The following is a 26,515-nucleotide window of genomic DNA, read 5'->3' as shown; positions in this document are numbered from 1 at the left end:
TGGGGTTGTGAAACAGGAGATTGCCATCACTCACAGTGAAGTTAGACAATTGCTGAAGTCTGCTGACCCATTGCCCCATACTGTATGCTGTAGTGGGTGGAAGAGAAATGTGAATGACACATTAACCTATGAATGAAGAGGGCTGTTTGAAAGTCCTTATATGTAAGCATATTAAATGTATCTTTACTAAAATTAAAAAGGTCTTGCTTAACACCAGAGCTAAAAATAACTTAATAGTTTGACAAATGTTAAGATTCTCATTTAAATTGTCAAACGTAATCATAGCTGTTAGGAGACTGAATAATCCATATTCTGTACCAAATAATATGAATTACATTGAAAATGAAATATTAATAATATCTTTTTAACAGCCCGACCTTTTTTATAAATAGATAGGAGTTCACTGTTTATGATTTGCCACTATTTCTTATCCTTATGGTATTGGAAATCAGCCACTTTAGCAAGATTTCAAACACCTTTAGCTATGTGGTATATCCCACATTGGAATTGGGTTTTTGCTATAAACTTAGTGCAGAATTTTCCTTTTTGACTATCCCTAACAGACAGCATACTTGTCCGAGCAGCCTTTTAGCCAGCTGATCATTTAATCTTGTGCCATGACACTTCCATTGATGGAAAGTATTGCTGTCTTTTGATATGTTGGTACTTGCTGTCGGATGGCCTCAGATAGGATATACCCGGTAAAGCTAGCAATGACTGTACAACTGTATCTTTAAAGACAAGCTGGACAATTAGGTAATTTCCTTTACATGCACACATACTCTAACCAGCGGTAACAGACAGATTAATAGAAAATACTTACTTTTATAGAGTGTCTTAGCATTGCTGCTTCAATTTTAGATTCAGATGCTGGCCATAGTCCTGCAATCCAACGTTTGGGTCCGCAAATGTCACATGTTCTTTCAATTACTTAAAATTGTCTGTGTCTGCAATTGGGTGTGAGTGGCAAATGTTCCCATATGATTTCTGTTGTTCATCCTCAATGCAGTAGATATTTGCACCTCCTTCAGATTGTGTTCCAACACACTGGTTGCAGGAGTGCTTAGTACTGGTGATCACTGAAAAGTTGAGAACAAATGCATCCTACACATTCTTTGACATTCAAACCTTATGGTATCGGTTGTATGAGAATCTTTCTAACTGTAGTTAAAGTTGACGTTATATTACTTTCTTTTTGTGGGACTATGGACAAGAAACTATTTCAGCTTTGGCTGCGATATAATTGTTTTCAAGACAATTCAAATGGGGAGTGCTAAACATGTTTGTCCCTGGAACATGTGAATGCTGGATCTAGCACTTGGACAATTCAGTCCAATGCTCTATGACAGGGTTCTCCAAAGTCGGCCCTGGAGGGCCGGATCCATGCCAGAGTTTTAAGATAACTACATTTATCTAAATGTGGATGTGCTAAAAATCTGGCATGGATCCGGCCCTCCAGGACCGACTTTGGAGAACCCTGCTCTAAAACTATGCTGTGAGTGACAATTGATGATACATGCTCTGCGCTTTAGTCAGGGTTTCATCACTAAAGCCATTAGAGAGGTGAAGACTGAAGATGCAGCAGTTGAAGCCAATGAACCATCTGATTATGGAAATTTTGAGGAACCAAAGTTCATTAGACTACAATGGGGCTGGAGACTGAAGTGTGAAGTCTCATGAAGACTGTTCTTGCTGGGCCAGTAGCAAAAAGTAAATTTTCCAACATTGGAAAGGCCCCTGAAAGGGTATTATGCCTTGAAACACAGAATATGCAAACAGAGAACACGGGCAGATGACATTAAAAGCTTATGCCTTACATCTTTGTGATGTTAAAACCAACAATTTAAATTTCAAGTCTTTGGCGAATAAATATTTTAAGACTTTGCCATCTTTGACCCTGAAATCATCCAAAAGGACATAACTTCAAATTGAGCATGCCAGTATATTTAGCTTGTCACCGAATGTTCATAACAAACACAACAAGATGATGGACGGAGTGCTTAAACTTTTCAACCACTCATCCCCAGTGAAGAGATCTGATCTGGGTTTAATCCATTGTTCTTTTGCTCACTATGCCACCCTAGTTTGTACTCAGCCATATGCAAATCAGTCTTGACCCTGTTCCTCAGGGGAACAGTCCAGCCCGAACTGCCAGGCCAGGTCCCTCCTGGACGGGAAACAAGCATTTTGGGACCGGTTTCCAGATTGTTCATGCCTGAAAAGTTTGCCCTTGAAGCATTAAAAGCATTGAGGAAGCAATGGCCCATCTGTAACACCTTCTTTAAGATATCTTTGTCCTTTTGCCATGAATAAATAAAACAATCCAATATCTAGATAACAAACAGACATAATAAGCTCAGCATGTACATGATAGTTCAGGTGGCACAGTACGTTAGATCAATATCATTAAAAAATCATTCAAATTGTTAACTCAACAACGGAGGAAGGGCAGAAGGTGGAACTCAAGCAGAGAGCACCCTAGTACCTGACAGTTAATTTCTTCCTTCCCTTTCTAGTCCTTCTCAAATCTTTCCCATACTTTTCTACACCCTTTGACACACTGCTCAATTCGATCTTTCACTCTCGGATAAACTATCTATCTGAGCGCCCACTGTTACATCGGGGCCAGAGAAATCCACGAACAGCCTGGCATTCTTCTCCTCTCAAAGACCCAGATCCAGTGCTGCAAGTTTATCCACTCCTATCTACAACACCTTGAAGGAAAAAAACTGTTAAAAAAGATTTGGGACCGTTACATCACATCATGACCGTGTCCTTTGAATGATGTATAAAGAAAAACAAAAAGGACACACTTACCCTCAAATAACGCTTGAAGGAGAGGAACTAGTTAACAATTAACTAGAGCGCCTACGGTCCAGATATCTAGTGTCCATCCTTTGACAGAGGCCACTCTAAAGGATATTTTGTGTTGGCAAGCGTTTTCCAGAAGAGCTCACTCATCCCATAGAGCAATACACTATAACTTTATGACCAGAGGATAGCCTTCTCAAAGGAGAGGCAGATTATTGATCATTCTTGAAGCATATCTAGCTACTACAGTGGCAGTACCGAGACAAGTGAGCATGACGTTGGTCCTGAAGAGATGCTTCTGTCTGATGTGTTGGGTTTTTGACCTGAAGCGCAACCACATATGTAAAGCAAACCCTTTCATCAAAGGTTTTTTTCTGATGACCTAATTGAACAAAAGGAAAAAGAAGGCAGGAGACAAAATCAGCTTGTGCATTGCAGCACTTACTGCACAAACTCTGCTCACTCCGACACAATCTGGCAAGGTATGCATGCTATACTCCAACAATAATCTAAAATACCATTTTAAGAAGAAAAAGTCTTGGCATTCAGTAATGGGAATGTGACAAGTATACCATACAGGATATATTCCAAGTGGATACCACAAATAGATCTGCTTGGTCAAGAGAAATCATAAAATGCCACATGTACTACTCTGGATATAGAGCACTGAATTCTTGATTACCTGGTACAAGAATTTGTCCTACACTTTTACCTCAACAGCACTAATGTATCCGGGAATTGGGGACAGGCATGTATCGTCACTTGCAAAGATACTCGTTGTGGGAACTTGGTCACACAGATATGTTATGCTCAGGTGCTTGGGAGGTTTGTTACGCTAAGTTAGAATTTGTGGCTGCAATTGATGCAACGAAACATGTCAGCCCAAATTCATTGAACGTACTAGCCTGGTTCTTGGATTCATTAATTTTTGCCACTTACCACTGATTCTTGAATGTGGCTAAGTGCTGAGAGATGCAAGGAGACTTAACATCAGTTTGTGTGAAGATTATAAGCGTGTTGTTACTAACAGCTTACAGTACCATTGAATTCTGAAGTGGGAGATAAGTCATCTTACCTCATTCCATTAACAGGCAAGTAATTGTCACATTATCAACTCGTCAGTGGTCGATGCCTCAGTTTGTAAGTTTGTTTTTTGACAGTGCAGAAGTGTAACATGCCTATTAATAGCAATAAAACATAGGATGGGCTTTGGGTCCACCCCTTTCAAGTGTTGACTTTCTTTAACCAGCCTCTTTTAGCCATTGGCATGAGATTTAGTGAATCAGGTCTTGGTCAGCCAGTAGAGTAACCATCATTCCCCTAATGCTGCTTGCATTTATCCTTCCACTCTACTACTTACATTGCACTACATGAGCAACTACTTTTCAACCATCACCCTCTCTGTCTTTTCCAGCTGGCTCCCTCCTGTTTCTCGCACTCTAATGTGCAAACACTGCATGCAATTGTACATTCAAACATGGACCTACTGGCTTTGCCAGTGGTTGTTAATCTTCTGAGAAAACCAAGTTACATTTCCAAATACAAACTCTAGAAGGCAGCATTATGCAGAGGATATGAGACTATAAAACATATCAAGACTCTATACTATGGTCACCTTAGTTGTTTTTTTATGGTATAGGGCTCTTCTAATTTGAATGTACCATGTTTAACTGTATAATTTCTGCTTTAAACAGCTTGCTGTGCACTCAGCAGAGTGTATTATGTACCTTTAGCAGTGACTTTCCTTGTAAGCGACACAGACTTCTTGCACGTGTCTCCTTGAGTCTTCGTCTAACGCTGGATTGTTCTCCCGCTCTCAGGGTCAGTCGCTGCCGCGGCCGGTCTTCATCCTGGTCAGTGCATCCAGAAAGTTAATGGCAGTAGTGTTGCAAACGACAGCTTTCTTGAGGTTTTGGAGCATTTTTCAGCATTTCGGTCCAGCCAGCAGGAGTCACTGGTAAGGCCTGATAATTTTGATTTGCGGATATATTTTGTGCAAATTAAATTTGAGTTTTGTCTAAAATCTGGTCCTTTCTTCATCTATTTAAACATCTCACGATTACATAAATCAGCTCTGAAGTGCATATTAATTTTTTTCATTCAGATGTTCATTTTCTAATTAAATGTACAGAATTCATATTTTTTATATCGTTTTTATAACGATCATTTCTAATATATAAGAAAGGATCAGTCTGCTTTTTAGATTACAAACATTTTCAATACGACTCACTAGCTGCAAACTAAGTGGGACACACAAGTAAGAACCATATATAGTTCTAGATTATCAACACAGACGTCTCACGGAATATTTGTAGAAAAAAATTACTTTCGCGGAAATTCATGGAAACTTTGTTAAATGCAACACGAATGAGGCTCTCACTCTGCGGTGTCTCATGCATATCATAGCATGTCAGAGAGGGACCGCATACCTGCTCATTGGAACATCAGCTGAACAAATTCATAAGACACGTCTCGTCACCAAACAGTGATGTTCTGTAGAAGTTAGAACAACATTGGGAGAGTGAGTGTCAGAGGTATTCATTCATAGATTCAAACAAAGCTCAATGTGTGGGACTAAATAAAGTGTATATCCAGTATTTGTAAAACGCGAACAATTGCCCGAGGGTATCAAGGCGCTGGGGGCCGTCGGGAAGATTAAGCGAGCTATTGTCCTGAGTCACATGGTGCTGGGCTGACCTGGCGCCAGGGATCGAACCGTTAGCCCCCGTGTTCCGGAGTCAGCCGCCCTGGCCGCTGCGCCACACCTCTTCTTCATTTGGACTACCAGTTCACACAAGAAAACCGAAGGGACAAGTGCAATTTCCAGGCAAACCTGCATATGCAAGGAACGATTGTGTTGATGTTTTTAAACTTGCTGTACCATATTGCCATCTAAAGTGTTTCCCTTCCATTCACAGGGTGCATACCAATGGCTTTACCGCACACACGAAGAGGCAGAAGAACAGAGAGCTCACCAAACAATGCCAGATGTATGCCTTAATGGTAGTCTTTGCTATCACAGTAAACCTGACAACTCACTGGAAGAGGAGGACCTTGATCCGCTGAATGACAGCCATCAAGAATCAGGTAAATATGTTTCTGATTAATGGCTGCCTTTGAGCCTGTATCTGAAACACCTGTGTTTCCGTACTGCGGCATGGGTATTCAGGCTTTCTTCTTCGTTGAAGAAGGTTGCATAAAGTGTTACGGTAGCTAAATCCTTCGGTGCCATGATAATGTCAATATCATGTCTTCTCTTAAATGGCATGCAAGTAATTACTGACTATATTTTGAGGAAAAAAAAACATACCATGTTGATGTGGTATAATTATACATTTATATATTGACCTTCTGCTTAAAGATAGAACTTGGGGAAATATTACATGATATGCTAGGCATGTTCTACTACACAAGTGTTTTCCATGGTTTTATTTGATCTAAAAATAAGCATTTGCGCGTGAAGAGTGAGGTATCGTCAATGTTTGATTGCACTGAAAGCGGAAAGAATGTTTTTCACAAGTTGACATCTAACACAAGGCCCCTTTACGCCTTTACTAAAGTTAAGATGGGTCTACTGTAACACAGTTCTAGTCATTATCCCAGATGCATGAAGCCGGTACGTAGATTTTGCACATACACATTCATTTTCTTATCCCCAGCTCTCCTGGTTTGGAAGCATGGATCTCATTAATAGCCATGCTGCATATGAGGTGTCTTCCATAAGGCACAGACATGGCTTGCATCCTCTCAAGGTTGTGCTTTGGGATAATTTTTTCCTCAGAGAATATATCTACCGTCAAGAGTTTACCGATGTATCAGCCCTATTGATAAGGTATACATTTATCATTTATATTTTGGTTCTCCACGTTAGAAAGCGGTGTTCCTTGCACTCCCCGTTTCTAGCAACGTCAATGGATTTCCACAAAGGTTCATTCTGTATCCTCTGTTTTTTTGATCTGCACCATCGATTGTCATGGATATTATTTTCATCTCTATGATACTGGGATCTTCCCATTTTTAATCTTAAAGCCATTATACACTTTATGCCTATCCCTTTACTATAATTAACTGTTCCAGGGAGAGAACAATCTACTTAATTGCATCTTCTACATCTGCAACTCCATCTCATTCCCTCCTGACTCAGCCATTTACTTGCTCTCGGCTATAAGTCAATGACTTCTAATTAATAAACATGCAACAGCTTTGTCAGCACCTCCACTGCCAAATCATCTCTTAACACCTTGGTCTTTCTGCAAATCTGCTTGTTAAAATAGCATTGCAATCAGTGTCCTGCAGAGCACCTTCTCCTCATTAAAAATCTCAACGGCGTTGCTCCTGCATGGTTTTCAACCTCTCTGCTAATACAACCACCTCTTCCTGCAACCACAACATCATTTGAGTCTTTGATAAATACAAGGCATTCTTAAAACTCCTGTTCCTTGTGTCCATTTCATTACAAGACCCCCACCTCCCCAACTCGCTCACAACATCTCTCTGCATCCGAATAGGAGTGCTGTGCTGTGCAAGCCTCCACCGCTTTTTCATCCTTAACCTTTTCTGCAGTCCATCTAGGTTCAGGCTTATTGAAATATTATCCACTAACCACTGCACTGTCTTTCTCAGTGAAGTTTGAGATGAATCTTCTCAAAAGGTCCAAAGGTCCACCTCACAAAATCTACCTTGACCTCAAAGTTTCCATCTTCTCCACAAATTCAGTTTTTATGTGTACCCCGTATATAATTCCCTGTCTTTATAATCAATGATAATTCTGTGTGTCTTCTGATTCTTTTCTCATATCTATAACTGTTTTTGTCATCAACAGTCAGTGCAACTATTCCATCACCATACCCCTCTTCACAGTAAATGCAAAACAAACCCTCTTCTATTTGGAAATATAATGTCTCTTGAATCGGGTTACGGAGCGGGACTCCAGGACTCAAAGCAGGGAGCGGTCATCTTTCCCCGGCCAGAATAAAGATCAGTCTCCTTCATTTAATACTACCCAGTTGTTATAAAATCCCTCAAATTTAAATATTCCTATTTGAAAATGTGTCACGGGGGAAAATGGTTTTCAACACATCATGTTGCCTTTTCAAGGCCCTGTAATGCTTCTTGTCTTTTACAGTGTAACAATGAATACTTAAAATTGGTTTCATCACGTAGTCTCTAAGTAGCGCATTATGTCAATATCTTCTGTATGCTCAAAAAATGATCATATTCTACCTCATTGAGATGTAGCTTTAGTGTGAATTTCATTCTATCCAGTATCTTTTTCAGAAATATCAATGGTACCCATTACATGGCTCTTTTTTTGTCAGCGAATGCCTGAGCTCTCGAACTAGAATGCAAATAATGTGGTACGGCTTGCGTATGCTGTATTTTATCCACTTTCTAGTCTTCATACTGTGTGCTAAAAATGCTGTTGTTTTCTAAAGTTACATGATGTTTCTTGTTTCAAAGGGCTAAGATCACAGCTGTCTCTAAGAATACAACAAAACCTTTAAGCCCATCATTATGAGTTGGCTGGCTGGATTATAAGGGACCTGGAATATCCAATCCCAGTCAGCATCCCCACACCTGAATCAGACCATTATGAGTTATCCTTGGAATGGGGAATAACCACATGTACCTAAAATTAATGGGTGCTCTTCCACTTATTTTCCAGTGACAAACCTCTGACATTTACCATCTACTTTGAGCAGGTGGCAAATGTTGGTCAAAGAGCTGGTAGAGCTGTTGCAGCTGGTGTGGGGAGGGTGTCTGAAGGCAAGGGGAGTCTGTTGCCTGGCTGGGGAGGGTGTTCTCTCTTCTCCTTAAGGGGCTGGAGGGGGCAGGGACTTCCTTTGCCCCTTACCAGCTGTGTATATTTCTGGGTGCTATCCATAACCTTTAAAACCTGATCCAGTGTTTTCGGAACGAGTAATTTTGGGGTTGGAAACATTGGACCACTATTAATTTGGAAAAGGGGTATCCTCTGGCCGTACTTATAATAGCCTAACAGTTTCTTTAGTTTTCGGCAGTTCGTGAACCCATATTTTTTTCACTTTTAATTGTGGTTTCTGTATATGTAAATCCCATCTTGCATTATGATTTATGTAGCATTTAAGACATCACGCCAAGAGAAACATCGAGCCCCGGAATGTATAAAAAATAAATAAGGCACACGTTAGCCTCCGTTGCTACACATATGAACCAAACATATCCAGTGTTTATTAAATATGAAATGCAAAGTATCAAAAACAAATACTGGGTGCCAACCATTTGCAGAAGCTAGAAATGAGCCATTAATCACAACTGTGAAATCAGATGTCCAATTTTACTGCTTAAATCATTCATGCGCATATTTTAAAATGCTCTTGAATAGGTGACATCCTGCCTCATACATTGCTTGAGCAATATCCTTCAAACTAACTTAGAGACAAACTTGTGAAGTTCATAACTTAGATTTCTAATGACCCTGCTACCAGTAGTAGCCCAGTATGTTTTTCAGCATTTCAGTAAAGCGCCAAACAGTAGTCCATATCACATTTATGCCTGGGCGAAATTTCAATTTTGCCGGTACAATTCGCATAATGTCCAGCATTTTGCATTACGCTTTTTAAAAAAAAAAATCCCATTACATTGTCATTACTCCACTTGGGTAAAATGGAAGATCCTCAGGTAAAAATCCTGTTGCTGGAGTACTGGAACAACGCAAAAAGGCAGAACTTAAGTGCCTCTTGTTTGCGGCACTTGTGTTTTGTGCGCTGTTTGTCACACTGCAGGTGACTGTGACTAGAATGGAGCCATGGGTGACCAGATGGGTCATAGCAGCTCACCTTGCGCTAAAAGAAGAGCGGTGGCCTACATCAAACCGGTAAACCACAGTGTTCCAATATGGCCAGTCCAGCCTTGAGTGCCATCTGCCAATCATGCACTTGGAGCGGGCAGATAATGTTATTTACTTGGGTAGGTACAATCTCCAGATTTATTTTCAGTCCAGATTTATTTTAAGTTTGTATTAAGTTAAGCTGATCAATATACACAGATGTACTATGAATCATAATGTCTCCTAAACTTGATAGCTGCATTTCCTGTGGCTAGGATACGTATAATACTGGATCAGCAGCAGCAATGCTGTTACCAAAGATTGTGTCAGATAAGAAATATGTGCCTTGATTAGATGATAACATTCACAGTAACTTTTGAAAATCTCCTACCGTGAAGTGCTGCACTTCCTGTGAGCAACAACCGTTTCCGTTGTACAAAAGGATCAGTGTAACTGACATATCTGATTTGAAATTGGTCATGTTGGTTTCCTCAGACAGTTTCTTTACTTTAAGCTTTTTTTTCTAATGGCCTAGTTTCCAGTAACTTGTCTTACTTTTCTAGATCTGGCACACATTTTCGGCTCTCACTTGATAATCAGCGAAGGGGCGCCTCTCGTCAGCCTGACTGTGGACAACGTCCAGCTGGAACATGGCGTTGTGTATGAGTACGCGAGCACCGCGGGGATCAAGTGTTACGTTTTGGAGAGGACGGTTGAACCCCGAGGCTGCTTCAGTATAACTGCCAAGGTGTGTTGTTTCTTAGCCAAGTGAACAGTGCTGGGCTTTGGCAAGAAACACTTAGTGGCATTGAAAACAAAAGGTGATGCCATGCAGTAGCAATGATGCATCAAAGGTAGCATTGCATTTATTTTAAGGTTTCATGTCTAATGTATTGTATAATACTTATCTTCTGATGGGTTTTGGTTCAAGTTACTTTAGGTGTTGGCTTCTTTAGCTCAAGAACCTTCAGCCATTGGCTGGCGACATTGAGCCTGATGTATGGTTTTCAGGTGGTAGAGAAAACAGTCCTTCCACCAAATTTAGAGAGGACCACCAGCCCAGAGGTCATCTCAATGTTTAAAGGAACTGCTGCCACGGCAGCTCCTTTCAGTGTTCAAATGGGTTGGTGTATTGCTGCTGTTGGTTTTGATTACCGTTCACCGTACTTTTTAAATTTGCTTCTTTTTCAGAAACAATCTCCCAAAGTGGGATTTTTTTCCGAAAAACGAAAATACGAGTGACCTCCATGCTCGGAGTTCTCTCCCAGGGTATGGCGAGGCTGGGCTCTTTATATTTTTCCTTGTCTCCCACCACCAGTTTTTTTCCAGAAAGACATTACACCCTCAACCCTAAACAAGGTGGACGGTATAATAGACTTACTTAGATGGCCGTACTTCGTCATTTTGCTGGAGGAAGCTGTCCATCTAGGGAGCCACAGAGCGCTCTGTCCACAAAATGCTTAGGGTACGCCCATCTCTAAATGAGGCGGGCCCGCTGACGGTTTACCAAGCAGGGTACTCCATTACCTTTGTAACGGAGTGCCATGTCTGTCAAACTCTAAATTGGGCCTTTTGTCTCTTACATCTTGGATCAGCACATAGGAGCATTGTACTCTCATCTTGTTTCTATTGGCTGATTGGATGCATCCTTTCGCCTCCATTGCAGTGCATAAGGGACTATTTTACATCTCAAAAGTACACTCTGTCATCACATATTTAATTCTTTATCTCATTGATGTATTGATTACAAAACACAATCCGTTTTTAATTATTTTACTCTTCAGCAGGTATTGGATTGATTTTGTGAAAGTTTTTTTTTATATTTTCAAAATGTAACATACATTATGCAAACGTACATGATGTGAATCAGTCCATCAAAGAATAAAAACAGGAAACATATCTCCGGTTTTGAATAAACAAAAGAGACTGACATTTCCATGAGATGAATACGTATTTGATGACCAAGTAATTTAAATCTGATAACTCCTAAGAGTTCAAGATTTGAACCCCAGAAGCTTATAAGAAAATTACAGTGTACTTCAAGTGTCTTTAAGGGATATATAATGGAAGCATGCATGCAATTACTTCGCATGCCTTAACAACGCGGTGTTTACCACAACTGTGTCTTTACCATGCATGCCTTTACAGCAAATTTTGTTATAAAGGCATGATTGTTAAAGGCATATTGCGTGATAAAGGTTACATCCCAACCCCTCAAACTCGTTTCACTGCCCTGAAAGGGACCTGACCCCAGCCCTAAAAAGCCCCCCAGCCCCCTGCTCTGAGGCCTAAAACCAGCCCCAGCCCTAAAAGCTACTCCGATCCCCCACCCTGAGCCCTAAAACCAGCTCCAGGCCTAAAAACATCCCTGACCCTCGCCCCGCCATGAGCCCTAAAGCCCAGCCCTGAAAACAACCCCAACCCTCATCCCTAAAAGCTACTCCGATCCCCCATCCTGAACCTTACAACCTAGCCCCCAACCACAAAAAATACCCCGACTCCATCCCTAAAAACACCCCAGCCCCCCCCCGACCCCTACAACCAGCTCTAGGCCTAAAAAGTTCCCTGATCCTCCCCCTGCCCTAAGCCCTAAAACCCGGCCCCCAGCCATAAAAACTACTCCGACTCCATCCCTAAAAACACCACAGCCTCCCCTCCCTGAGCCCTAAAACCAGCTCCAGGCCTAAAAACAGAAAACTACTCACCAAGCCGCGTCCCGATCCTTCCCGTTCCTTTCCTTTTCATCTGGGCAGGAACTCCCTCCAAGTCTCCAACACCTCCCACCCCCAACCCGTTCCCTCCACATCTAAATCGCTGACTGACTTTACCACGCATATGTCTTTACTGCCTTTACAATGGAAATCGTTGTAAAGGTATGCGTGGTGAAAGAATGTGCATGGTAAACGCATATCCGTGGTAAAGGCAAACGTAACGCTTGCGTTGTAACAGCACGTGTGTTTCTGACCGCATTGTTAATGCAGTTTCCAGTCTTTAAGATGTGCACCTGTAAAACAAAAAGGGTATATCAGAATGACTTTACACATATTGTTAGGTAAGTTTATTTGATCTTTTTATGAATATAATCATAAAGAATTATTTAGAACGAAGATTGATACATCATGTCTATTTTTTTAAGTTTTGTGTTGTGTTGTGTTTTATTCTGTAGATTTTAGAAGCCTTTGCTGCTGACGATGACAAATTTGTCCAGAATTGTCGAAATTTGATCTCTCTCAGCAGTGCTGTGGTTACCATGCCGCAGTATGAATTCAGGAATATATGTGACACCAAACTGGAGAATATCAGCAAAAGGATCATTAGTTACCAAAAGGTACTTTTCATATATTGATGATATGTGAGTAAACACTGCAAATGTGAAACATAGATTGCAACAAAAAGCCTATGCACAGAACACTACCATGGGTGTACAGTGTTTAATATTATATTGTTTGTGGATATGATAGCTACACAATAATTGAAAGAGGAAGATAAAGATTACTCTTAGGCAGATAGCAAGGGTTTCAATTTAATCTCATGTCTGCTTGCAAGCTGGTGTGAGTGATGTGGGAAATGTGAAGGGTCTAGGCTGGAGAGGGCAATCCTTATTGGCAGATGTTTAACATCTGCATGGCTGCTGATTGGCGTCTCCGTTCCAAGAACCCCTCCTTTAGTGTTTTCACCGGAGAACGTTTGATGTCAGTACCCTGATGAGATCTTTTGTTGTAGGTGCTTCTAAGATACCCCCTCTGGCCAAATATATACAGTAGTGGTTGACATTTGTGGGTTTCTGGGCATTGATGGCAGATAATATGGAATCTTTTGCATACTTGGAAGATGCCTAAGGGAGAGACAGAGCTAGTTTGAAGGAGGAATTAATACATATTTGCAGGTTTAGAGCAAGAACGCTCCCATTTTACGGGTCCATACTTGATGGCTCTTCCAGTCCAGGTCTCTGATTTTGGGATTTGTAGAACTGGCTACCACTCTCAGAATGGAAAGAAAAAACTGTGGCTGAAAGAACTACACACACATGTTCCTTGAAACTTGAGCTCTGCATGTATTTGACTCAAATATGACTGTCACTCATGTTCTTGGACACCTCTTTCATCATTTACACTGAGGAGGGGTGTGTTTCCTTTGACCTGGCGGTTCCAGATGATTGTGGGTCATTGTGCCACCTCAGTGGATACCGATGTAGTGGCCAACCATGGTGGAGCCTGATGTGGTTGTTTAATGTGTACTCTGTTGTGACACAAGAAATATGGCCAATAATTTAGCAAATTTCTACTGCAATATTTCAATTCAAGAAATCTTTATTTGGCCATATGTGGCCATAAAAGACACATACAAATTACACAAATAACTACAAATAAATAAATAAAAGCATACAGAACCATACAAATGTGCCTGCAGATTTAAATGACATGTCTACCAAAGATGCGCCTAAAACCAAGAATGCACATTATCAAAGCGTTAGGTAAAACAGTAATGTTAATAAAATTTCATGCATATAAAAAGTGCCACATTCAAATAAACCACTCCTATTGGCTTCCCTACCATTGATTTTCTAAGTCTAACAGCCACTTTGAGAAAGGAGCTAACCCTTGAGCAGGTATCTGGGGTATTTAACAATTGCAAGCAAAACAGAGCTTCTCTACATCTGCATTGCCCCTGGTTTATAAGAAGGGGCTTAAGAAGATGTTTGAGCGGGAGGCGGAAATTATTGCAAAAAAACATAAAATGCAATGACGATTGCTCTGATGTGTCGTCACTAGGACATGGCAAGGCAGAACACCTCAGAGAGCTGGAATCTCCTACAAAGCACAGGAGCCACCTTATCCCTGCTCTGAACCGACAGAGGAGAAGACCTCTCCCAATTCCTAAGATCTAGGGAAAGATAAAAGGCGGGTTCAGCGGAATCAAAGGATCTGTAAAAGGTCTATACTGAGGGTTTTCAACCTTAGTTCCACACTGTATTCTGTTACATATTGCTTCACCCTTGGTTTGCCCTCACTATTAATGCTGAAAGGAGCAGTGAACAGGGAGGACAAACGCCGGGCAGGCATATTTTTTTGGGGATGTAATTCAGCCATGGAATTGTGCGCCCCTTGTCCAGACTAAGACAATCCAGGAGGATGTCTCTACATAGTGATGCCCACCGGGTTAACCAATACACTGATCCATGATAACAGGGGGGCCCAATGAACCTTTTCTGTGATGTAGTGTAAATTTAGCTCCAAGTGGATGATAAAACAAGACCTAGATGGTGGGCGGTGCAAAAAGCTCTGATAGATGCGGTTTTCCTCTGCTTGGAGGGGAGCGGTGTTGTGGTAGCCCCAAACCCCTGCCCCGTACGTAGTGACTGGGTCACATTGGGTACTGTAAACATTAATGAGAGGGAAAACAGTCCCTTTCCCTTTGGAGATTGCAGATGGCACCCCCTGCTCTACTAAATTTAAGGCTTAAATTGTATCTCTGAAGCATTAAAGGTTACTCCTAAATAGCTAAAGTTGCTCACACTATTAAGTGGCTGGCCCCTAATGGTGAGGCTGGAGATGTGTACCAGGCCCACACGCCATAGTATGCGACTTCCCATAATTGGTAACCAGGTCAAAGCTGCTCATGAAGGAAACTGTATTCTTATTTATTTTTTTTTTTTAATTACTTCAAATTGTCAGCAATGTGATGGGCCTACAAGGACTTCTTTAAAAATCACAAGCATAACATAAGGTTTCTTGTCCTTATTTTAGTTTTCTGATGAACTGAAGACAAAGGTGAGTCCCCCCTTCAAGCGTGCTTCACTGGAGCTTCACCCTCTGGGCAGCATGGACTTTTGCCCCACCAACTGTCACATTAACCTCATGGATGTGTCCTACCCCAAAAGCACTACCTCAGTTGGACGGTCATTCAGTATTCGCTTTGGACGAAAACCTTCTTTTTGCGGCCTAGATCCAGATCAAGGTGTGTGCTGTGAATTTATTTTCTTATTTGTACGTGGAAGGTGTGCAAGTGTTCATATTTGCACTTAAATCCATTATTTTGTTATAGCTTTTTATGCATTCATAGCCTTCTTACTGGTGCATTTATCATGTTGAAACACAGCAACTTATATCAGTAGCAGTCTTACTTGTAACGCCCAGTTGTATTAAAATTGGCGTATTATGCATTCACAAAATCTATGCACAATTATTTGACACACTTTAACATTTGATACAGAGCACAACAATAATGAAGCCTATTAGTGCATCATAGGTGGGCAGCTCCTATCAATCTTTTTTTTTATATATACAAAATAAGTCTATATAATTATGAGAAAGTCTTAAATAAGGCACAAAGTACTCCAAACTTAAGCATGCCCAACAACCCAGAAAATTGAATAGCAATAAAGGAAACCTTTTAAACAGAAACAATCTTATTAGAGGCAAGGCAAAGAGAACACTGTGTTTTATGCATCACTAATTGTGCAGTTTATGCACACATCCTTATCCAAATATAGTGAGCGAGACTTAACAACAGTCACTCTTCCTAATAAGTAATTTGAGAGTCGAAACAAATCAAGTAAGGTCGAAAGCATTCAATTTGTCACTGACAAAATCAACAATTGGACGCAACAAATGTGTATGTTTTATTAACCGCTTATATTTTTATCTCATTTATAAGATAGCATCTTTAGATAATTTTGCTTTACTTGCATGGCACACTTTTATAATTTACTAGAATAAATATTTTCCCTAACAGTGTATCACAACTCTGCTATAGCTGTCACTCCTGCTCCTCGCTGTGTCAGGTGGTGGGTGCTCTGATCGACTAAGGTTTTGATTGTTGTTGACTGTTGTGCACTGATCAAGTAAAGTTTTAATGAGTCTTCAGGAGTCTAGTCTCAATAGGTTGGAGATAGCCACCCCACTCTTACCGTATATTCCTGTGGGATAACTTTCCTTCCCATTAGAAAACCATTTAGGCCAGATTGTGAGTTGTGTGGAGTAGGAGTGTTGTTGACCACACCCACTGAACACCAGTGTCCTGGTATGAGGCAGGTCTTTAGCGGTTTTCGCGTAGTAATGAGGCATAACATGTACAATCTGTATTTGCTCCATGGAATTCCATATGTTGTCTTTCTTTGAGACATTCTCCACTGATTATTTTCCTAAGGGAATCAGTCAGGCGAAAACTGCAAATGTGCAATACTTTTTGCACTGTTCCTTAAAATTCTGATACCATACTGACAACATGCTTCGAATATTACTGTCAATTAACTCCACAGGATTTCTGCACACAAGGAAATGCATGCATGCAATGCATTTGTACTTTTTAACCCTTACTTGCAGGTAGGTAGAACTATAATTGTATAGCATAGTGTTCATGTGATTGAGTGGCAGAATACTGAGAGCCTACATGTACATGGACATTATAGTCCTCTGCATCCTTGCTCTGTCCACTGTTTCAATTGAGTGTCTGGTCAAATTAACCACAGGAAAAGGAGAAGTGTGCTTAGATGTACCTTGCTGAAGACGGCTGAAATGCCAGAAACCGGTCCTAGGAAGCTTGTTTCCGGTCCAGGGAAGACATGGTTTGGCAGTTCGGGCTGGACTGTTCCCATGAGGCACAGGGTCAGACTGATTTGCATATGGCCATGCCTGAACTGGGGTGGCAGAGTGGGCTAAAGAACGGTGATGGATTAAACCCAGATCAGTTGACTGGGGGTGAGTGCTTGCAATGTTCAACACTCCGTCCATCATTCCCTTTCGTTTTGCTTTAGATGTACCTTTTCAGCACACTCCCTTGTGAAAAACAGATGCGCTGAAATGTCCGCTTGATGCTTCCCTTTACCTGTCCTCAGGAGCAGAATTTGTGCTGGGTTTTTACACACAGCTCCTTGCCTACATTTGGTTTCTGAATTTGCAAATGCACAAAATGCCACTTTACTAAAAAGAAATGCTGCTTTGGTTTATTCTTATTTTGATATACTAGTTATTATTATTTTAAATATGTAACAGTTTAAGTATCCAATACTGTGTTTCTTGTGTTTAGTTGGCAATTTAAATCCAATGTCCTACACGCAACATTGCATCACAACGATGGCTGCCCCCTCCTGGAAGTGCCTTCCTGAAGAAGATGGGTCAGATAGCAGTTTAATGGACAGTGGGTTTGGGCAACTAAATGGTGGGATGAGCAGAGAGGAGCGTGGTCTGAGCTTCCTGCTGAAGCAAGAAGACAAAGACATCCAAGACTCATACCTGCAACTCTTCAACAAATTGGACTTTGCAGTAAAGGAAATGAAGCAATACGTCACCCAGATTAATAAGTAAGAATCTGGTGTATAATTGGTGTGTAGCTATGTACTGCTTTCTGATGTGGGAGTATGCTAGAAGTATACACTGCTTTTATAAGATATTACTTTTTATGTCAATACCACATGCACCAACATGGTAGAATTGCTATGAGCTATGAAGGTTTAAACCTATGGAACATATATATGACGGTTATCATATATGGTATGTTGTCTGTAGGATGGAACTGTCTTCTCGGATTATGACTTTGGGCTCATAATTGGGCCACTGTCACTGTATTATTGACCCAATGTAAACCATATATTTTATTCTTGATTATATGTAAGGTTTCAGTATAGTGTATGTATTCAGATTGTATTGCTTTTCATTTTCATACTTTGAATTAATTGATTATGGAATTGTTCTTATCTGCAGTGGTCTCCAAAGGATATTGTTATGCATAAAAGCATATGGTTTTATCTTTGCTGTGTACATTTCATACATTGAAGTTTATCTAATATAGACTTTTGATTCACCCAGGCATTCATTTTTTATCTTTTTCCAGGCTTTTGTCCACCATTACAGAACCTTCCGAGTCTGATACGTGTGAGCCTCCATCTATGGAGGGGACGCCACCCTCATCTATGGTTGCCGAAGAAGGAGACATAGATAAGGTTGAACAGGGCGGCATTAAGAAGGTTTGCTTCAAGGTTTCCGAAGAAGATCAAGAGGATTCGGGTCATGACACAATGAGCTACAGAGACTCTTACAGGTAGGTTCCACAAATCTCTCTTCACCTTTTCTGGGAAGTTCACAATCTTGATAGACTCGCAGTAGTCTGTGAACATGGCAAAAAATAAAAAATGTTGCTAAATTACAAATGAAGCAGTGGTAATTAAAAGGCTGTGATTTGTAAGTGTATTCCTTTTATACAACTCAGTTCAATTTTCTTTCAACAGTACAGTCGATAGGATGTTTGTGCACAGAACACCGCCAATTAGCAAGCAATGTGGAAAGGAAAAACAATTGTAGATTTCAACAGACATTACATCCACGCTTTTAAATGCAGACTTTCACATCCAAATTGGGCACCAACGAGGTGGTAGTGTAAATCGGTAGTTAACAGTCATGTGGATTGATAGGTTTACACAATTTACTAATATATAATGTGTTGTACTCTAGGCTCTGTTAGATGATGTGTAGCAAAATCACCAAACCAATGTGGCTCCCTATCTACAGTTGAAGGAAGGCGGATTTGGGTGTATAGAATGTCTTACCAAAGACATTGTTAATGATTTTTATGTATGATCCTCTTTAGGACATTGGTTTTTAGGTTATTTATTCAGAGGTACTTCTACAGGATTGATGTTTCCATTCCAGAGAGAAAATGGCATGTGAATGAACATTTATTAGTGTTACTTGGCGGTTACTTCACATTGTTCATTGTGGTAAGACTTGGACTTAATTACCTTTGTCTGTAGAACCTGCTAAAGGGGATTGAGTGGATCTTCTTATATAGTCTCCAGTAAAAGATTTCCACGCACAGTGGCAGCAAAGTACTGCAGTGTGCACTACGGTTCCAGGGCAAGTTACTTCTGGTGTTTCATGTGTAATTTTAATGTGCTATTTTAACTTGATTTTTAATTGTTTTGACTTGAGGCTCCCTACCTGGGGTGGATCTAAAACTTGTTTTATTCACGTCCGCACCTCGGCATTTCTTCCAGCTCACGCTGCTGCTGAACCTTGACTGCTCCCATAAGAGTGGGGCTGCCATCTTAGGTCCCTCATGCTCTCGTGCTCACGCTCTAGTCTTGCTGGCTATTAAAGCAGCATACTGGCATGGCCGCGCTGCTGGTGCGCCAAAGGCAAGCCCATCTGTACCAGGACGGCACCAGGGGCTAGTCACCCTGCTGGTTTTGGTCAAGATTTTGTGCAGTATACACCAGATAAGTTATGTTCTTTGAACTCTAAGATTATTACCTCGGTGAATGTGGGCATAGGTCAGGCTGCATGTCTCGGGTGCTCTTTTGTGTTGCCCCCAAACCTTGCAGAAAGGTGGGAGAGCAGTAACTTTTGTAGGACCCCGGAGATTGCTCATTGTCTTTTGCTTAATTGCCATTCCCTTCCCAAACATGAAATTTCCCACCTCATATTGGCACAGCAACCGATCGCCCTTTTTCTGGTGGAAACCTGGCTACATGCTGAGTCCGCTCCTGACATTCTAGAGACTATTCCCATGGGCTATGCAATGTGAAGACTGGACAGACCAAAGGGGAGGGGAGGCCGTGATATATAAACAACATCTGAGCTGCAGTTTCTTTGAAGTGCAGATTAGTGTATCTGAAGCAGCCTTCTTTTCATTCTCACTAACAGCCCGCTGTTCCCTCAATGGTTTTCTGATTTATGGGCCCCCTGGGCCTCCCTCCTCGTTTTTCACGGCTCTACTGGATATCAACCCTACATATGCTCTGCAGCGTTCAAACTTTCTAATCTTAGGTGATTTTAATCTCCATTTTGATGGTTGGTCCTCTCATTTAATCACAAACCTGACAGAGGATTAAAAGACGTTTCACTTGCAACGGCTGTTACAGGAACCCACTCACATTCAGTGGCACACTCTTGACCCCATTTTTGCCAATTATGCCCTAGTCAAAGTAGCTCCCCTGGTTCCTATTGCTTGATCCAATCACTCTCTTATTCCTTTTCAGATTCTTGATATGTTTCCCTTGCCGAAGCCATCTTCTGCCCAATCTATTAAAATTCAGAATTGGACATCGATTACTCAAGAGGCCCTTACGTCTGCCTTGAGCTACAAGCCTATATGCTTAGACACCTGTCCCCTTGTTGATAATCAACTGGATTCGGCCTGGATTGTCGAGGCTTTAGATTCTATAGAACCATGGAAATCTTTGAACATTTCTCACGCCCGACCTTCTGCCACCTGGTTTACGGAGGACCTCCTTCAGTTAGTCATGCAAGCACCTGGAATGTAAATGGCGCAAGAACTATTATATCTTAGACAAAGATATCTATTTATAAGCACTAAAAGAATATCATAAGGAGATCAGACTAGCTCGGACTCGACTTTTTTATGCAGAGAGTAGATGAGGCCAATAACTCCTCCCACAAGATATTTAGAATAGTTAAATCTCTCACGTCCATGGATGCGTGTCTTCGGTTAGAGCTCCTCCTGTCAGTAGCTGTAATCAGATCGCTCATCTTTTGCTGATAAACTATTGTCTCCTTATGCCTATTTCCCGGAAAGTGCGAAGACTCCTAGACATTCTCCTGCAAGAATGATTCTTTTTCCTTCATCAGAAAGCTCTTTCTCTAAAATTAAAATCTGGCTCCCCTTTAGATCCCGCACCCCAGCTATTCTAGTCTGTGGGCACACCACCATTGCCCCTATACTATGCACTTTGCTTAGTTCATTCTTTGAAGCAGGTCAACTTCCAGCGGAATGGAAGCATGCCATGGTGGTTCCCCTTCTGAAGAAGCCTTCTTTGAACTCCTCAAAACCAGAGACTTTCGGGCTATCTCTCTGTTTCCATTGGTTGCGAAAAATTGTTAAAAGCATGTAAATTCCCAACTTATGAATTTCACTGATAGCCTCCTTTATGAGAAACAATCTGGTTTCAGGCCACAGTACAGTAAGAATCGGCACTCCTAGCTTCTGAGTCGCTACGAAGAGTGGCTGATGAAGGGAAAACTGCTGCACTTGTCATGTAAGACTTAAGTGCAGCGTTTGACACTGTATTGCATGGTTTGCTGCTAGAACGGCTGTGGTCACAGGGCATAAGGGGAAGAGCTCATGAATGGCTTGCTGACTTTTTACACAAGCGCTCTTCTCAGGTGTTCGAGTAGCCCTATGCCTTCTATAATATTCCCCTCCAGCAGGGAGTGCCACAGGAATCCGCTCTGAGCCCTACCTTGTTTAACCTGTATCTCCATCCCCTGGCAGATTGAAAGCCATGGCGTGATGATCGTGTCGTGCGCTGATGACACTCAACTGATCATCACTGGCAGAAGATGGCAGCAGTGCCTCAACGAACCTCAAGTCCTGTTTGGTAGATCTTGCGACATGGATGGATATTAGTTGCCTGAAATAAATGCGGAAAAGACAGAGGTCCTGGTGATCGAGAAACAGCCCTCAATATGGTCCTCTGCGTGGTGGCCGGGTGTACTGGGTCCCACCCTGATCCCTAAATCAAAAGTAAAAAATATGGGCTTTTTTTTTTTTTTGATGCACAGTTATCTTTTGAGAGCCAGATCAAGGGCACGACTGACACTTGTTTTGGAATACTAAAGATGCTAAGAAATATTTTAGGGCTCCTAACAGACTCAGCAAGAAAGACGGTAATTTAAGCGCTTCTAGTGTCCTGGCTTGATTATTGTAATGTACTCTATCTGGTAGTCTCAAACGGCAGGCTGGGAATGCTTCAGGGAGTTCAGAATGCAGCAGCCCGGATGCTGTTGAAAATTCCAAAACAGCTGGCCATTAGCCCGGGTCTTGCTGAACTTTACTGGCTTCCTGTTAAGCACAGAGTCTCTTTTAAGGCACTATGTTGTTTTTTTTTAAACATAGTTTTATTGGTGTAAGCAATACAATCTCTTATGGCATCTTACATTTCAAAAGTCATCTAGTAGTACATATTTTGTCTTCCAATAATATGTTCATTGTTGTACAAATTTTCGTTATAGTTGCTGTAATCTACCAACATTTGCATGTACATTTATTTCCATATTTATGGATGTTGTGTCTATATACATTCTTGAGGACTCTGTAATAAAGAAGTCCAACCTGGAACACAGTAACCTTCCCCAACTCCCTATTATACCCCCCCTGCCCACCCACCCCCCTGACTGGCTCACTCCCTTACGTGTTGTCTTAGGGTCCAGTTACACGTTTTTCCCTTTGAGTTATCTCACTTTAACTGGTACGCATACTAAGCCGTTTCTTATTGGACAATGTTATACAGGGGGACGATACTACATGGACTCAGTGACTTGTGGGGAAGGGGGCGACACTCACTAGGGCCCAGAGGGCTCCGTCAGATCCTTAGCCTTCAGTGTTTCCAACATCTGGTCCCACTCCATGGAAATGGGTGTTTTGCGCTCCCCACGTAGTTCCTCTCTTCTGATGATGGCGTTCTCCGCCTCACCCCATCGGACCATCTCCATGTGCCAAGTGTGCAATGGAGGGGCTAAATCTGATTTCCTCCTCATTGTGATGGCACGTTTCGCTATGAGGATAGCCATATCTGCGAATTTATACTGTATTCTCTGATTTTTCAGGCGAGGGTGTAACCCTAGTAGGCAGCTATCTGGTGTGTCCCAGACGGAGGTGCCTGTCGTTTCTTAAATTACACCACCTATCATTAACCGGAATCCCCTTGAGACGTGGGCATTCCCATAGCATGTGTAGTATATCAGCATCCAACGTCTTACACCTAGGGCAGCAGACTTGTGCGTCTGGGTATATACAGTTGAAGCGGTGTGTGGTCATGTATTGAATATACTTAAATTTAGCATGTCGGGACACCTTTTGGGGGAACTCTAGGGCGTAAGCCCACTCCTTATCTGTTATGTCTCTACCGAAGTCCCTCACCCATTTTTCCCGTAAGGGCACCAGAGAGGCCCCCACGTGTGTTCTAGTGCCTCTGTACAGCCAGCGGATTAGGTGACGTCCCTCTCCCCTAAGGCACTATGTTTTACGCATAGGATACTGAATCAGAGTGGTCCAAGTTATTTATATCCTCTTCAAGCCTATACCCCCCCCCCCCCCCCCCCCCCCCCAGACACCTTAGTTCTAGTGAAGCGGCCCTGACCGTAATTCCTAGAGTGCGCAGAATGCGCCAGGAGGGCAGTTACTTTGGATTGTTGGCAGCCAAACTCTGGAACTGAATGCCTTTGGATCTCAGACTCAATCCTCTAGAAGTAAGTTTCCGTAAAAATCTCAAGACCTGGCTGTTTAGGCAAAGTAAGTAGAACCGTCTGGTTGTTTAGACAACTTCGACTTTACTTGACTGTGGACCGGTGCTTTTTTCTCCATCGCAGGGACACTACTTGGAGTAACCAGGCAAATCCTTTAACATAACATGTAAACTGCAAATTAAAGGGTATGTAGAAATTGGAAGCTATTAGTTCACCGTCATATTTTAAGATACTAGTACCTGATGGTTCTGGGTGTGTAAATGATTTCCTGCCTTTATTCTTCTGCTGTCCCCTCGTACACAGAATGTGCCTTGATCATTTTGGAAGTGTCACAACTGTGGAATTCCACACATTCATCTTGGATACTAAAATACAGAATGTAGCACATAGACAAAAGGAGTCATTCTAGTAGTTGGTATTCAAATATAGTGTGTACTTGTTATGTCTGAGGGCTAACATTCAGTACTGTGCCTAAGTTACCTCCTGTGTTTGGGCATGCAGATAACAAAAAAGTGTTTTGGGCTGTCTTTATTCAACCATTGTCTGGGCATCAATCCTTTAAGAGAAAATCCACAACACAGTTGTGCAAAAATAGGCTGTTGCTTTGTATGTACTGGGGGATGGTCTTAGTTAGGTGATCAGTTTCTTAGAAGGCAATTATGATGTAGAAACCGGATTCTAAAAACAGTAAGGCCACATGACGAGTTATCTTTCTTCATGATATACTTATGATTACTGAATTAACTCCAAATGTGTCATATTGTTACCTTTTCAGGGTAATGTAAAATAATTATTTCATCTTGAGGAGTCTTTTCTGTGCAGATGCTGATCTATGAGCAATTCCACTATGGCTTAATGTACAGTTTATATAAACCAGTATTAAAGGTCACATATTATAAGAGCATTTTGGGAAAGTCTATATCCCCTAGTTTTTATACTCCAGGCTCTGTTTTCTTTCTTGACCACTTGTTCTGAGCCCTGCTAAACTGGCATCCTTTATTGTAGGCTTTGTGTATGATGGCATTCCTTTCTTGCCCAGTGGAGCTGCTGCTGCTGGGCCAGACATAGCCTGACGCCGAATTGTTATAATTCAGCGGGTACTGAAAAAAATTGAATATTAATAAGTGTCCTATTGTAAATTGGCCGAAAGTACCTTCTCTCCTGTACAGCTACAAGCATCACTACTTGTGGGTGGCAAAGTATGATTTTTAATACCAAAAGTAAATCTCGGTAACTAGAGTACAAGTTACAGGCTTTCCAGTTCTCCCATACAGCTAAAGCTATATTAAACTTGTAACGGGTGAGGTAGATTCTTGGAGTGCACGGGTAGTTTTACCTGAATTGTGCAACTCCACAGATCCATTATCGAGTAACTGCTTCTGTGGGAACCTGTGACTTGTCTTTTTTTCATGATTCTTTTTACCAGGAAGGTTTTTGTATCCATCTATTGTCTAGGATTTTGTGTCTGGTATGTCTATTAGTTGCACAATTAGATAACCAAACATTTGGTTTTTGGAGGGCTGACATTGTTACTGTGGAATATTGAGGGTAGCCTTTGGGCGAGGGCGGACCAGTTTTAATTTCCTGGAATTGACTGTAATCTTTATCAGTCTTTAAATATGTCCTTTTATTGAGAATTTTTATCGTTTTATTTTATATTTCACCGAATGTGTCCAGACTTCTTCAAAACTGTTTCCAATGATCTCTAGTACTTTTTCTTTAGTTTTTCTTCCTTTTTGCTTTATTTTTCGAATGGCATTCTCTGAAAGTTAAATTCTCACTTGGATCAAGAGTCCAGAGATGTGCCAACGTTGAAATCAGTTTCATCTGAAGTCCCTTCTGTCTGGTCGATATGTGGCGCAATCACAACTCAGATCAAGAGTCTGACGTGTGCCCCACATAGCCCGGCAGAATGATTTCCTACAGATATAGAAACATTAAGATTCACGCTTGCAAGCCAGCAATCTGCACAACTTCTGAGAAACCACGACCCATTAAAAGCTCTGATGCCGCTGCTGTCATGTTGGGTTTGTGGTTTCGCACGTACAGCAACATGCAGATTATCCGTTTCAAGAATTATCATGTGCATCTGCCAACTTGTCACTTGATCTGTGGTCAATGCAGAAAAACTGGATGCCAATATAAACAGTATTTTATAGGTTTGTGGTATTTTTCTATTTTGCAGAATGGATGCAACTGCTTCCTTCTCTTACTTGTTGAGGCGCAAATCAAATGCTTCAATTGAAAAATCAATTTCCTGCAGTCAACATTATACTTTGTGTTTCTTTATGACCACAAGAATTAATCATAATCTGTTTATCAGTTCATTTTTGCTTTGGACGTTAAATAGTGTACATACATTATTCATAAGAGCTGGCATTCCCCTGACTCTTCTTATGCAAATACGTCTGGCCAGTGAGAGTTGATCTTTACCAACCTAGCCTTGCGTGTAGGAGAGTTGCGTGTATTTTAGTACATTTGCTGACTCTGATTGCCACACCTCTTTGAGGGACTTGTTAAAAATTTAAAGATGCAAAAGTATTCTGTCTGCAGTTTGTTGCTTTGTTACATTTTGCATTTATCAGACACCAAGAGGAAGTGGATGAACATACTATGTTGCACTCATTGACCTTGATTTTATAGTGTTATGTGTTTTTGTGTTGCACAATATTTTCCAATTCCTATACCTCTTGGG

At 41.3% G+C, this 26,515-nt stretch overlaps 1 protein-coding gene across 1 annotated transcript in view; it reads left to right on the top strand.

The window, feature by feature from the left end:
- PREX1 (phosphatidylinositol-3,4,5-trisphosphate dependent Rac exchange factor 1) overlaps window positions 1-26,515 on the top strand; it is an 824,667-nt gene that overhangs the window by 654,405 nt on the left and 143,747 nt on the right. The window contains exons 21-27 of the mRNA XM_085619426.1: window positions 4,632-4,768; window positions 5,730-5,898; window positions 10,183-10,367; window positions 12,786-12,947; window positions 15,367-15,577; window positions 17,648-17,921; window positions 18,452-18,658. Of these exons, the coding sequence (XP_085475552.1) occupies window positions 4,632-4,768; window positions 5,730-5,898; window positions 10,183-10,367; window positions 12,786-12,947; window positions 15,367-15,577; window positions 17,648-17,921; window positions 18,452-18,658 (1,345 nt within the window). The remainder of the gene's footprint in view (window positions 1-4,631; window positions 4,769-5,729; window positions 5,899-10,182; window positions 10,368-12,785; window positions 12,948-15,366; window positions 15,578-17,647; window positions 17,922-18,451; window positions 18,659-26,515) is intronic.

This window comes from Triturus cristatus, chromosome 7 (genome assembly GCF_964204655.1).
Source record: "Triturus cristatus chromosome 7, aTriCri1.1, whole genome shotgun sequence".
In the NCBI taxonomy this organism is placed as follows: Eukaryota; Metazoa; Chordata; class Amphibia; order Caudata; family Salamandridae; genus Triturus; species Triturus cristatus.
The sequence above is the reverse complement of the archived record's forward strand: the minus strand, read 5'-3'. Positions and strand labels throughout refer to the sequence as shown.